Raw genomic sequence first — 13,610 nt, 5'->3', positions numbered from 1 at the left:
GTCAGAGCCACAGGACACGGGCTAAAGAGCCACATGCACAGACAAGGAGCCACAGGTTGCAGACCCCTGCTTTAAGGAAACATGTTTCAGAAAATGTGTTTGTTTTAGGATGCGTTGAAATTATGAAGTTGCTTGTTTTGGACTTGCTTTGACATCTTTAACTTGCTTACTTGGTGAAATCTACCAAACTGTTTTACCACCAGGTGGCGCCAGAGCTTAAAATAATTAGTCAGAGCAAATCACTTGCAACAAAACTGAAGAGCTGAATAATTTATCTTATGAAGCCTATGTTTAATTCAGTGAGGTCTAGGCCTGATGTTGCACTCTTAATCAGCAGATAACTAGTAAGCACATTGCTCAAAGTTAGGTTTACACAATTACTCATGAGACTTCAGCCTTTTTCAGGCATGTCAGAGTTGGGATTAGACATGCATGCCAGCATCATTGATCATTCTGTCAAAACAGAGATTTGTTCCATTAACACAGTGAACAAGTAGACAACCTCTATTTAAAATGCCTTGCCATGCATGCAATATTTAGATTTTTTTTGTAGATAACTGATGATGGAGGGTTTGTTGTTTCATGCTCTATATCAATATTAAAGCTGTTTTTTCAGAGTGCATTGAATACCTTAAAGCATGAAATTTACCCTTTTACTTGATCAAAGCAGAAATAACAGAAAAATAATATTTGTGTTTAAAGTGCTCATATTGTGCTTTTTGGCTTTTCCCCTTTCCTTTATTGTTATATATCTTTTTTGTGCATGTTATAGGTTTACAAAGTGAAAAAGCCCAAATTCCACCCCAAAGGCACTTACCATCTCCAACAGAAAACACTGTTCACAAACTGCTCCAAACAGTTCTATTGTAGTCAAGCCTTTACTTCCGTGACGTTGTGCGTCACTTTGTAACACACGTTATAATGCTCGCCTAGCTGCTATGGCACACCCTCATACTCTGCTTCTGACTGGCTAGTAGTCCTTACCTAGCTACTGTGCATGTGCGACTCCCAACAAAGATGGAACAGAAGTGAGATGCCTCACTCTGTAGCTAAAACAGAGAGCTCAACACACAGGGTGAAAAGAGGAGCTGCAGCACATAAACCTATTCTGATATAACCTCTAAATACAATTATGAACCTGAAAATTAGCATAATATGAGCACTTTAAGAGATGACAATTGATTGTGAAGCTAAGTGTGCAGGCAACATTAATGTATACTTTTGAAGGAGAACACCATTTACTGTAATGTCAGCCTACATATCATATGTAGTGTCAAATAATTGTTTTTCTCTTTGGAGGCAAAAGACATGCTTGCTTACAGCACAGGATGATAATAAAGCTGTATGCAACCAAATATGAATTGTCAAGAAATGAAACTGTCCATTTCAAACTCAGAAGAATGAAGTGAACAAGAAAAAGAAATGCTTCACCGATGTTATTATTAGAAGATGTATGCCTTTTACATAAATCATCAGCAAATTAAGCACAGTTATTCTTTGTGCATGCGAGAGACAATCTTCATTGGCATCCAGAAGTACACAACGGCACATAAATGTCATTCCATCGCTTTATTTAAGCCTTTGGATTCTCCTGTGAGAACATAAACCTTTATGGGATTAACAGAATGGCAGTACCTGCCATTTACAATACAACACATGACTTTAGCCCCTTTTTCAGAAGGAATTAGGTCACTTATGAGATCTTAAGAGAAGCTGCTCTTTAAGATACATACAGTCAACATACATTTAAAACAATTCATTACATTTTCATTTTTTTAAAAGCAAGCAAACATGAAATCAAACAAAATGATTACTGCTTGTTTTTATGCAGAGGCACATAACATGTTTTGTCACTTTGTACCCTGATCATATAACTAACTTTGAAGTGACAGTGTTGTAAATTCAGTTTTTCATGACGAATAAGCAGCAGGCATCATTTTCCAAACTGGAATTCACTCAGTTGCTGTTTCCTGTTCCAGTGATGAGAGCATATGCAGGACAGATAGGGGAAGCCATGACTTCATTGACTGGCTTCATTGTTGTTATTTTTCAAAATCCTGGTGGGAGTCTTGGCGTGAGCTGTGTGTGCAGATAAATCTGACCAATGAGAGAAAACAACAAAATAGATAAGGCTATAGGAAACCTGTCCTGTAGTATCCAGGGAAATAAGTCCTGAATAGAGGCCACTGATAACAAACAGCACAACAAATCAGGGTTGATAGCTTTCAAAGTTGTAACGTAAATACACATTGGATTTCTAATTCATTCTAGGGGTTAAATCAACCTGGTCTCACAAAATTCCGTGAAATGAACACGGCCCCTTAACTCAAAATCTGTGGCAGTTTCACGGAATCGCTGAAAATTCAAATGACAAGCTCACCAGTCTTGAGATGATGGCCTGATCATGCCTGCAGGGGAGGGGGAGCACAATAAAAGACACAAGTGATGTAAGCATTCATCATAGAATAAATCACCTTGAATACACTTCCTCCATAAAAATTATTCAGATAGCCAGTAAAAGATGACACATTAAAATCCTGTGATCTACATGAAACATCCAGTAAATAGGCTGCAATGTTCAAATAGTTTATTACTTCATATTAAGATCTTTTAGCTGCATTAAGTGTTTTGTTGTAGGGAGGTAATGTATTTATAATAGCCCTCCAAAGAGATAATGGATTGTTGCTCTGCCTCTGAATCATTTAGCATTAGCAGTGTAGCCGTGAATACTTAAACGCTCAATGTGGGGCAGGCATCTTAGCTCTTTATGCATCTGTGCCTTTGTAACATGCACCGCTGCTCCACTTTCTCCCCTTGTCTGGAGCACTTTCTGTAAACCTCCCCTAACGCATGCACACGCACGCACGCACGCACACACACACACACACACACACACACACACACACACACACACACACACACACACACACACACACACACACACACACACACACTGTCTCTCTGTCACACACACACACACACTGAGATTCTCAGTTTATATGCAGGTTTTATTTTGAATTTACAACTTAATCAAATAACATTTTATTACAAAATGGGTTTGATCAAATTTAGCATTAGCCCAATTTCTTTGCTAAAATACTGACAAAAATACCAACACTGCTAGACTCAAATGAGTTGTGTTCAAGGTGAAGTGCAATGTTTATATTACTATTATATTTTATATATATTATATTTACACATTACTTTCAGTTTATACACGTCATCAGGAGAACCACTCAGCCTATGAAAACAGTTGTATAATCTGAGTCTGAGAAAATGATATGGTTGTCTCACCTCAGCCCAATATTCCAAAGAATTACAGTAAATCAACAGGGCGCCCCGGGAGCGTACCATTAAGGCTGAGTCCTTACCGCAGCATCTCTCTCCCTTGCTTTTCCTGTCTGTCTCTATCACTATATAATAAAACAAAAGCAGAAATTCCAACAAAAAAATAATCCCTAAAAAAACAAACAGAATTACATCAGCATTGCCTCACAATCTACGTCCAATCCCAGTGTTCAGTGTTATTAATGCAGAATGTGTGCCCCTAAAACAGATTGTAATTGAACGTCTGAGGTTTTGTCTGGTGATGGGCTTATCTCAGCATTGGGCTCCAGGATTTTTTAGGAATTGGTGGATCTTTAAAATAAAGCCTTACTGCTTGGCTTTATTTTAAAGATCCACCAATTCCTAAAAAATCCTGAGTAATTCTTCTGGAAATAACTATAACAAATAGGATGTAAATAGTCCCAAAGCTCTGATACTGTTGTTTGAGTTGAATACATTGTCTAAAGCAGGTGTTAATTGCCAATGGTATTTCCTTCAAATGCTCCATTCAACGCTTAATGCCCCATTCAAAACCAAGTCTGTATCAATTGATTATTAATTTTAACTTTATTCTTCATATAACTTAAATTGTACATGTTCAGCTGACCATCTTTGCATTGATTAAAATATTCTATAGGTAACTAGCAATTCACTGCAGTTAATTAACTTAAAGTTCCTTTTTTTCCTTTTTAGGAAATTATAGGAACTCTGGGACCTGATAAAAAAAGTGTCACTAAAATGACTGTTTTACAAACTGGAGTTTTGAGGACATGGGTGCTTACCAGACAGATGACACTAATGAAACAGGCTATCAAGTTGCATCAATAGATGAACAGAATTATAAGTGCCAGAATGTTTGGACCAACATAAGGCACTAAATGTCAGCATATGGCCTTTGCTGCTTGGAAGTGCAATACTAAAATCATGGGAGTATCCCTTTAAGGCCCCTGTAGCCGTATAGTACAGTTCCTCAGTCTGTTTTCATTGACTTGATTGTTTGTGTGTCCTTACCTTGTGATGCTCACTGTTGTCATTTGTGCGTTTCTGCTGCTCCATTGCTCTTCATGTATGGCACGTCTTTCTCAATGGGCTCTTTCTGCCTGTGATACAGAACATAATACTCAATATTATATCCTCTATATTAATCATCAAAGTGTCTTCTTGAACACACTTATCTAGAAACAGTTTTGTTAAAGGAACCCAATTATATGTCTTGCTGTTCCTTAGCTCATAATTGTGCAAGCTAGCTGTTGCCGTGCTCCATGGTGCTGCTGTAGCATCCTGGTATTGTTTGCCATTGCTGTGTGAGTGGTTGAGCAGGACCGGGGGGGCTGAGGAGATTGCACTTTGAGTCAATTAGTAGCCATGAACTCGAGAGCTCTGATGCTTTCCCGTGCATTCATCTCTCCATTAAAAAAAAAAACCTGGAATACACTGTTGTCATGTATGGAGCCACTTAATTCGCACACTGTTGCTCAAGGCAAACCCTAAAATAATCACTGGAGGGATTTCAAATCAATAATGTAGATAAGTCTCTCCCCCACTCGCCCACACATAATCACACATGCACTTTCAGTGTTTGTGTGTGTTCATATTTGTTGTATGGATGAAAGTATTTGACGTGTTTTTATTTTATGAAGTATTTAATGCTTTTCTCACAAGCCTCAAACTGTTGAATTTGTCCTTTCTTTGTCAGGCACAGGAAAACAAGAAGGAGTCTCTTATTTCTGTTTCACAATTGAAAACAAACAGATTTTCTAATGACCACTATTCTTTAGTGCCTGCTAAAAACCACAAGAGTTCATGATCAGTACTTACGGTTTGATTTTGCTGGAGAATCTCTGCCTCAGGATGAGAGCGATGGTGGTCAGGACCACCATCGTGGTACACATGGTCCTACCTCCAAGGATCTCCTGCCTTGGAACAGATGGTGATTTAGAGAACTGAGACTTCTCCTCCCATTCAAATGTGTCGATAGTAAAAGGCAGTTTGTGGTGTGACAATCTGACAATTCCTTTCCTCTTGGCTCTCCCTCATGATTGGGGAGATTAGCCCAGAGGATTAGCTAGGATCAAGGCAGGAATAGGAGGTAAACAGAGCATGCTGTGTGTTTCTATTCCGAAAACAACCCACCTCGTCACCATGTCGTCAACACAGCAGGCCACATTAACCACATTGATATTGTCTTTTTTGTTTGTTAAGAAAGGGCAGAATTTTGTAAGAGGGCCTGTTTAAATTGACTGGCACTTTACAACATGGGTTTACTGAAAGGATTAACAGATATCAATCACATTACCGTATCTGGATAAAACTAATTCACCGTTGGCCGAGTGCAGTGTTCCTAAAATAGCTAATGAAAAGAGAGATAGTGGGATGAATGGGGATATAAATAGGGACTTTCAGCAGCTTATACTTAGCACTGCTGACTCAGCAGAGAATAAAGGAGCAGTAGGCCTAGCAGCCTGGTATCACCAAATGGCATATAAAATAATACATTTCTGAAGTCTTTTCGCGTACCATAATGGATTTTTTTGCTTATCGTGCATTTTACGTCATTTAGTTGAGTGTCATTTAGTGTCTCTTCTGACTCTTATTGTGACGAAGTATAGAGCGACGAAAGTGAATGAATTAAATGACAAAGAAAAAAGCTTAAAATGCACTGATATGACACGCAAAATGTCCTTAAAAGTAACATGCTTTTTATATGCCTATCCATGAGAACACGTTAGGCCAAGCAACAGAAAAAAAAGGTCTAATTATGTCAACATGTGTGAGTAGACATGCAGGGGAATCGGATTAGAGCAGATTTAAAAGGATTAAACATTGTGGGAGTCACAGATTGTTGTTTTTTTGTATTTTTATTTCAAAATTGTGGTAAATACAAAGGTGAGTCATGATGAAAAAAATGTACTATCATCACAATTAACTGTTAAAAATGTAAAAATGTCTTCTTAATATCTCTATCTATATGTAGTGAACAGTGCCAAGTGGGCACAGACTGATAAAAGGAAATGCCACATGATATTTAGAAAGAACAGTATTTACATGGCAGTTTTTTTTAGATATACACATTCGGTAGAAGGCACATCCAAGTCAAATGTGACCTCTTGTCCACTGTTGGGTTTAAGTTGGCATTTTCTTCATCTTTGCTCTCTCCTTTTAAAAATGTGGTCTTTTACAAGAGTAAAAAACAAAGAGAGAGGTTTAACTTTTTACTCACACACACACACACACACACACACACACACACACACACACACACACACACACACACACACACACACACACACACACATTATTAGCCATAAAAAGAGCCCAATACCTGTTCTTATTTGAAGTGTATTATGTTTAAACTGTATTCCCCCAGATACATTGTTCCCTTCAAAGGTCAGTACAGTCAAATTCCCCCTCACTTATGAGGCCGTGGCCCACACAGAAGTATCTGGGAGTTCACGGTCCAATAAACCCATACTAAAAGCTTCACCCGGTTGAGGTTGAGAGCTTAGTCCAGCCCACTTCCTCATAGATGGCTGTGATGCCAAAGTAGACCGTAGCCAAGAGTTTGGTCCATGCGGCGGCCACCTCTGGTGTCACAACTTCGGAAAACTCTTCTCCTAGGACCTCCAGTATCACGCCACTCAGGATCTGGGCAAGACACAACCAAACACAGTACCTAAGACACCTTGAGGTTCCATTAAAGGAAATGTTTGACACTTTGGGAAATATGCTGCAGAAAGTTAGATGAGAAGATTGATACCACTCTCTTGTCTGTACAATAAATATGAAGCTACAGCCAGCAGCCAGTTAGCTTAGCTTAGCATAAAGACTGGAAACAGAGGGAAACAGATTGCATGGCTCTGTACAAACAATAAAATCTGCCTACCAGCACCTCAATAGCTCACTAATCAACGTGTTATATCTCACTGGTTGGCGGTTTTGAGAATCATTATTCCGTTAAAGGTGCTGTAGGTAGGATTGGGAAGATCCAGGACTTAGCCAAAAAATTTGAACATCAACAACTTCTCAGTCCCTCCCCCCCTTTCTGCTAAAGCCCAAAACGGTCTCCTAAGCCACTCCCACAAGGGAGAATGAATGAGTGTGCAAGAGCAGTGATTGACACACAGTTAGACACCCCCCCTTGGCCCTGATTGGTGCATCTGAACAGGGAGTGGTGGATTTTTGCAAATCACACTACAGGCTGTAGGTGGTGCCAGAGGAGCCAGATTTTTTTTAAAATTACCTGCTTCATGTAGTTCTACTCGAACATAGGGTCAGTTTCAGTAAATATGATAGAAAGTTAGTTTTATAGTCTTACCTACTGCACCTTTAATGTTATGGATCAAAACGTAACAGGTTATGTGACATGATTTCTTGTCTGACCTGTGTTTCCCTCTTTCTCTTCCACCTCTATTGCACCCAGGCTTCCTCCCTGTTTTACTGGATTGTCTGGGTCCAGTCACTGACAAAGATGGCGGCAAGTTGTAAACCCAAATCCTTGGATCTAGAAGTCATTTCTGATTTCCTCTGGGTCACATCAAAGAACGTACTTCTGCAGTTTATGTTTAAGAGTCTACTTTCTGCCCTCTACTGGTCAAAAATACCTTTATGCAGCATTAACGGTTTTCTTCTTCTTTTTTTGTACTAACCTAATTTAATGTCTAAGTGAGTGAGTGTGTTTGTGTGTGTGTGTGTGTGCGTGTGTGCGTGTGTGTGTGCGTGCGTGCGTGTGTGTGTGTCACTTATTTTTATTATTTACAGATGCTTTACCTTAAAGTACACAGGCTCCACCTTGTGTCGGAGTGCGTGGGCCTTGCCCACCACCTTCAGCACTGAGGCCACCTTGTCTGAGTTGTCCAGGCTCTCCACCAGTGTATTCAGGGCATTCATGACTCTGTGAGCATGCTTCCTAAGCTGGGCACTCCTCTCCAGCTCCTCCGGGTCCTCGATGTTCTTGAACTGGCTGAAGTACTGCTTGGATGAGGGAAAGTTCACAAACAGTCTGCGAAAGGAAGGAGAGACAAAGTAAATGAGAGATATGTGTATGAGCAGCTGCTGGGAAGCTCCGCTAATCTCATCGCCCTTTAGCCTGCATCAGCTCGATCCTGCAAACCCACGTTCATTTTTCTTTTGAGCTGGCAAAATACCGGATTAAATTAAACTGACATGAGAGCGTTGCATATTTTCCCTACATGTTTGTATGTTCAAACTGTACTGCGTGGTATTTATTCCATATATATGAAAATAATTTACTTTGAAGTGTAAACCAGTAGTAAGAGCAAGCACGTTAAGCACTCTGCTGATATGTTCTCTTTTTTTACCTTCATTATTACTTTTTTCTACAGGGGATTATATAATAATAATAATAATAATAATAATAATAATAATAATAATAATAATAGTATGTGCATAGGGCAAAAATAAGGTCACATACTTCCTGTAGTTACTCATTTAAATGATTTAACGTTTCACAATATAAAAATAAATCTTGCAGCTAAAATGAATAAATAATTAATAAAATGTGCGTAACAGATGTTTCTCCTGAAGGTTGATCTAGCTCTGATAGTGTCTGGGAGGAAGGTCCAAACCTTGGATTCCTGACGACTCTGCACTCTAATTTAATACTGGATTATATAATTGGTTCTTCTCTGTAAAACCAGTGTGATAGTTAACTCATTAAAATATGGTTTTAAAGAAGCATATCATTTTTAGTTAATTACATGCCAATATTTATTTGTTGTTATGTTATTCATTACTACCTGAGTTGAGAAACTCATGGTGTAAAGCATACCTTGAATGAGAAATCTGGCCTGTGGATCTACCTTGTTACTGTGTGGTTCCCCTTGTGAACCTGTTGGCTCAGGTGTCCTGCCATGCCTAAAAAAAGAAATCCTGCACGATTTCAATTTCTAACAAAAGGTTAAATGTGCTAATTAGAGAGGGTGAGATGAAGAAAATTACCACTCAGCCCACCTGATGCTGCCTTCCTTTTACTGTATGGTTGAGCATTATTATTACTGCAAAGACAGCTAACATTTCATTTGGCATAAACATTATATTATTTCTGTTCAAGTTCAGAACAAATAGTCAGTTCAAAGACTTTTCTTTTTATTTCATCCTTGTTTGACCCTCAGAGGTCTCATAGAGAATTAGAAACGAGAAACCTAAAAACACCCCCCTCCCACAGTCTGGGAAGAGGGCCAATGCATCTGGTTGCTGGCTATCTAAACCTGATGTCCCATCTCCCACTGCCTCTGCCACAACTGAGGAAGCAAATATGTCTCTGTTAGCTCTGAAGCATATGGCTGGATAGAGTTTCACTTGAGAGTTTAATGTCTGAGAAGGGAGGAGATGGAAGGTGGTGTTCTAATCTCTCACTCTGGGTGGAGTGCCTTGGCAAAGTGCTGGAGCCAAGAATTCTTAGTTTCAATGCAAACTAATGAGGAGCCGTGGTGTTTAATCTTTCTCTCCTGTAATTGCATGACCTGTGGTTGCATATAAATAGCCTCATTAGTATTTTACACGGTCTCTTAATCCTTCCTTATCTATTCTTCAGGACTAACTGAAGAGCTGAATCCAGATAAAGTTTTGAATTTCAGAGACAGCGTCATAATTTGCTATACTTTAGGTGTCTTACCCGAAAGACAGTCGGGTTTAGTTTTAAGGATTCTAGTTGACGCTAAAGTTCAGTGGAGTGACACTGATCTGCGCTTACTGCTAATAGGAAAATGTACCATGGCCATGTTTATTGATCCATCCTCATTCCACAAATTCCTGAAGGTTGCAGGGTCTTTGTGAAGGAATGCAGCGGAAGAAAATAAATTAAGTTAAGTTCATTTAGTTTCAACATGTTTATCTTAGAAAGGAGAGGGATACTGATTTGTATTGTAAAAGTGCTGCAGCTAAATCCTAACAGTCAGTAATCTGTAAAAAACTAAACCCCCCAAAAAACTAAAACAACCATTATCTTAATGATGGTTACAAGCAGGCTATATCACGCCCTGCATTGCTACTAACCTCCCTATCAACTTTCACCTCCTGCAATCATAAAGGATTATAAAGAAATGCTGTGGCATGCAGTGAATCACGACACACATGAAAGACTGTCACAGGAGAGTTTCCTTCAGGGCAATTTCTGTGTAAACATTAAAGAGCGATAACAACAATGACTATTAAAACCGAGCAGTGGTGGAAGAAGTATTTAGATCCTATATAAGTACCAACACCACTCTATAAAAATACTCTTTTACAAGTAAAAGTCCTGCAGTGAAAATGTTACTTAGTAAAATTATATATCATCAGGATAATATACTTAAAGTATTACATGTTACTCAATGCAGACAAATCCTCACATTTTAGAAACTGGAAATGATCAAAACTGTCCTGTCAATCAACTAAGTGTTTCATCGGCTAATCATTTTAGCTGTACTTGTAGGCCTGTATATTGTTGGGTTAGTTTAATTTAAAATAAAACCTTGTATTTCATAAACTACATGTGTTTTGTGTTCAAAAATCTTAACTTGTAGAGTAACAAGTAACTAAAGCTGTCAGATTAATGTAGTGGAGTAAAAAGTACAATATTTCTCTCTGAGATGTAGTGGAATAGAAGTAAAGTGGCATGAAAAGAAAAGACAAGTAAAGTACAAGTACCTCAAATTTGTACTTATGTGCAGTACTTGAGTAAATGTACTAAGTTACATTCCACCACTGCAACCGTGCCTCAAACAGGATTGTATGCCCGCCATAACATGTTGAATTGACTGATGAAAAATATTAAGAAACACATGTAGTGACAGACATTAAGATAAAACTCTCTTGATTGCAGAGAAAAGAGGGATGTTTTAAAGATCTGACTGCCAGTGAAGGAGTCATGCTGCTGCGGGTTAGGGTAAGGGCCCCTCTACACAGGCATTCAAAACATGACCTGCTCTAGGGGAGGGAGCCCTTTGAGTGCCAAAGGTGTCTGACTGATGGATTATAATGTTTATCCTTTGCCTCTACTATTTGATAAATAGGATTAAGAAAAAGAGGGAGAGGTGAGAATACCACATGCAAAAATATGACTGACTGAGTTCCTTTGGACAGACTTGAAACTTGTGCAACTGCATTCTGAGGGAGGACAATCCCACAGTCTGAGTTTAAGATGACTGAGATATTTTTTAGCTTTCTGTGGCAGAAAAGCATCCGTAGCCCTTGTGGTTCCAGCAGGTGCAGTTATATCACTGGGGGGGGGGCACAAAATGCTAATTTGAACTTATCAGTGGTGAACTATAATTCAAGTTGCAGAAATGAGGAGAAAATGTATGAAAAGTCCTTAGGAATTGGATGGTATGCATAAAGTTCCGTGTGACATGCAACTGCTGATCACTCTTCTCCCTTCTTATTACACACTCCGAGCTTTTATAACCGTTGTCACCTCTCCGTCAGTATCTTTGTCTGTCGGAATAATAGAAATATCTTCCTAACTCTGCACTCAACCTGCGTTAAAAGATTCCAAACATAAAACAGGAGAGTACAACTACAAAAAAGAAATACCTGACTAGTATGGCCACCCCAACGTCTTCACAGTTCTGGTAGACTTTTGCCCAGGAGTCCTGGATCATCACCCTCTCCTTGTCAGTCAGTGGGCTTGGTCGCTCCAGGTGGTCCCCCTCTCCCTCTGCCTGCATCCTCTCCATCTGAGAACACAGTTGTGCAGAGCTGAGCACATGCAGAAGGCAGGGCTGATGAGAGTAACCCCCCTCCCTCAAAATAAACACTATATTTCTACCTTTTTTTTCTTGTTTGTGTCCCTTTCTTGGTGAGAGAGGAAGAAAATCTGTTTCCCTTCCCCCCCTTTTTTCCTGGGTGACAATCTTTGCTCTCCACCTTTGAATCTCTGCTAAGCGAGAGTGTGAGTGAAGAACAGGCTGAAAAAACACAAGAAACACACGCAGCGAACGAGGAGGAGCCTCTGTACTCTCTCTTTTACACTCTCCCTTCCCACCCTCCCTCTCTCTCTCTCTCTCTCTCTATCTCTCTCTCTTTCTTTCTCCCTCTACCCCCCCTCACCTTTGTAGGTGGTGTTTGATGAAAACATAATGAGATAGGAAACAAATCCTTAATAAGAGAGTCAGATATGCATGCACCATGGATGCAATGTAAGATTAGGATGTTAAAATAAGATAAAGGCACACCTTTTACCTCCATCATCACCATTCCAGACTATCCAGCCTGTAATTTTGAATTTCTCACAAAACCCTGTCAAAATAAATGTAGGACCACAAAATTAAACAGCATGACGTCCATCAGAAATAGGACAGGTGTGTATTCATTTTAGGTTTGTTCTGTGCTTCTGACAAGATACAGATTATATGAGCGTGTTTTCATGTCCATTTTTCACTACTTCACCGCTTTCATTATATGCACACACACCAAGAGAGCAACATAGCTTTCGCAATTTTCCACCTTTGTTGTGGCAGGGGTTATCAGTGGAAAGTCATATCTTGCTTGTGTTGTCACAGCTGAAAAACTTGAGAATGTTCTTATTCATGTTTCACGGTGGGCAGGGCGAACAGGGCCAATTAGGCAGGCATCTGTGAGTTTGCTGTCAAAGGAGCACAAACATGGGGAACGGTAGCCTAAAGATATCAGATATTGTAACAAAAGCTGTGATTAGGGTGATATTAACTGCCTGACTGGGGAGGTACAATGTACATAGGTGCCAACAACATACGGACCCAGGTTAAACATTGACTAAGTCCTTGAGAGAATAACATTTAGAATCAAGTTGGTGAAAAAAAAACTGCGCTTAATTTCCGGGATTGCTGTGATTCAAATATCTCAGAAGTATCTATTACAAGCAGATGTATCACCTTCCCTAACAGCAGAGTTACATTATACCAGCTAATCACATTGTAAATATTCTAACGTTGGTTAAAGGTGAATATTATTCAAGTCCATCTCATGCACTCCAAAACTAACAAGATCAGAGTTCATGTATTAAGCTTCTTACTGCACAGGGGTATTATCCAACTGGCTGGTCTCGGATCAGATAGTTATGGTTAGATTAGGTTGTTGTGGATCAGACAAACAAGGAGACTTGGTCAATGATTGTAGATCAGCATGCTCTGCTCATACATGGTTTATATTTCTTCAGAGGAACTTAGATAGATTGTATAATGCTTTATAATCATTTCCATTGTCTGCACCCACACTGTAAAATTATGACTAGTTCATATTAATAATGTTATACCTTTGACCCACTCTTCTTACAAAAAACAAAGATCTCATGATCTCATTATGTT

At 39.2% G+C, this 13,610-nt stretch overlaps 1 protein-coding gene and 1 long non-coding RNA gene across 4 annotated transcripts; both read right to left on the bottom strand.

Annotated features, from left to right (window-relative positions):
- Positions 1-1,219: 1,219 nt before the first annotated feature.
- Positions 1,220-5,378, bottom strand: LOC116065532. Of its 2 annotated transcripts, XR_004108748.2 has the most exons (5): positions 5,146-5,378; positions 4,339-4,427; positions 3,295-3,413; positions 2,381-2,408; positions 1,220-2,097 (listed from the first exon to the last, which is right to left on the bottom strand). It is a non-coding gene; the product is annotated as an uncharacterized LOC116065532 (long non-coding RNA). The 2 variants fall into 2 exon arrangements; XR_004108747.2 differs by lacking the exon at positions 3,295-3,413.
- Positions 5,379-6,178: 800 nt separating this feature from the next.
- Positions 6,179-12,235, bottom strand: LOC116065506 (cytoglobin-1-like). Of its 2 annotated transcripts, XM_031321068.2 has the most exons (5): positions 12,165-12,226; positions 12,095-12,103; positions 11,860-12,002; positions 8,095-8,326; positions 6,179-6,972 (listed from the first exon to the last, which is right to left on the bottom strand). In XM_031321068.2, exons 3-5 carry the CDS (start codon positions 12,000-12,002, stop codon positions 6,808-6,810), a joined length of 540 nt encoding a protein of 179 aa, XP_031176928.1. In that variant the 5' UTR covers positions 12,095-12,103; positions 12,165-12,226; the 3' UTR covers positions 6,179-6,807. The 2 variants fall into 2 exon arrangements, with proteins under 2 accessions (XP_031176928.1, XP_031176927.1); XM_031321067.2 differs by having other exon boundaries at positions 12,095-12,235.
- Between the last annotated feature and the right edge of the window lie 1,375 nt (positions 12,236-13,610).

The sequence above is a fragment of the Sander lucioperca genome, chromosome 21 (genome assembly GCF_008315115.2).
Source record: "Sander lucioperca isolate FBNREF2018 chromosome 21, SLUC_FBN_1.2, whole genome shotgun sequence".
Classification (NCBI taxonomy): Eukaryota; Metazoa; Chordata; class Actinopteri; order Perciformes; family Percidae; genus Sander; species Sander lucioperca.
The sequence above is the reverse complement of the archived record's forward strand: the minus strand, read 5'-3'. Positions and strand labels throughout refer to the sequence as shown.

Coding starts and splice junctions, on each gene's coding strand:
- LOC116065506 (XM_031321067.2), bottom strand. CDS start 12,002: ATGGAGAGGATGCAGGCAGAGGGAGAGGGGGACCACCTGGAGCGACCA. Junction 8,327..11,859: donor GGGGTGGCCATACTAGTCAG/GTATTTCTTTTT, acceptor TTCCTTTCGCAG/ACTGTTTGTGAACTTTCCCT. Junction 6,973..8,094: donor TGGAGCCTGTGTACTTTAAG/GTAAAGCATCTG, acceptor TGTCTTGCCCAG/ATCCTGAGTGGCGTGATACT.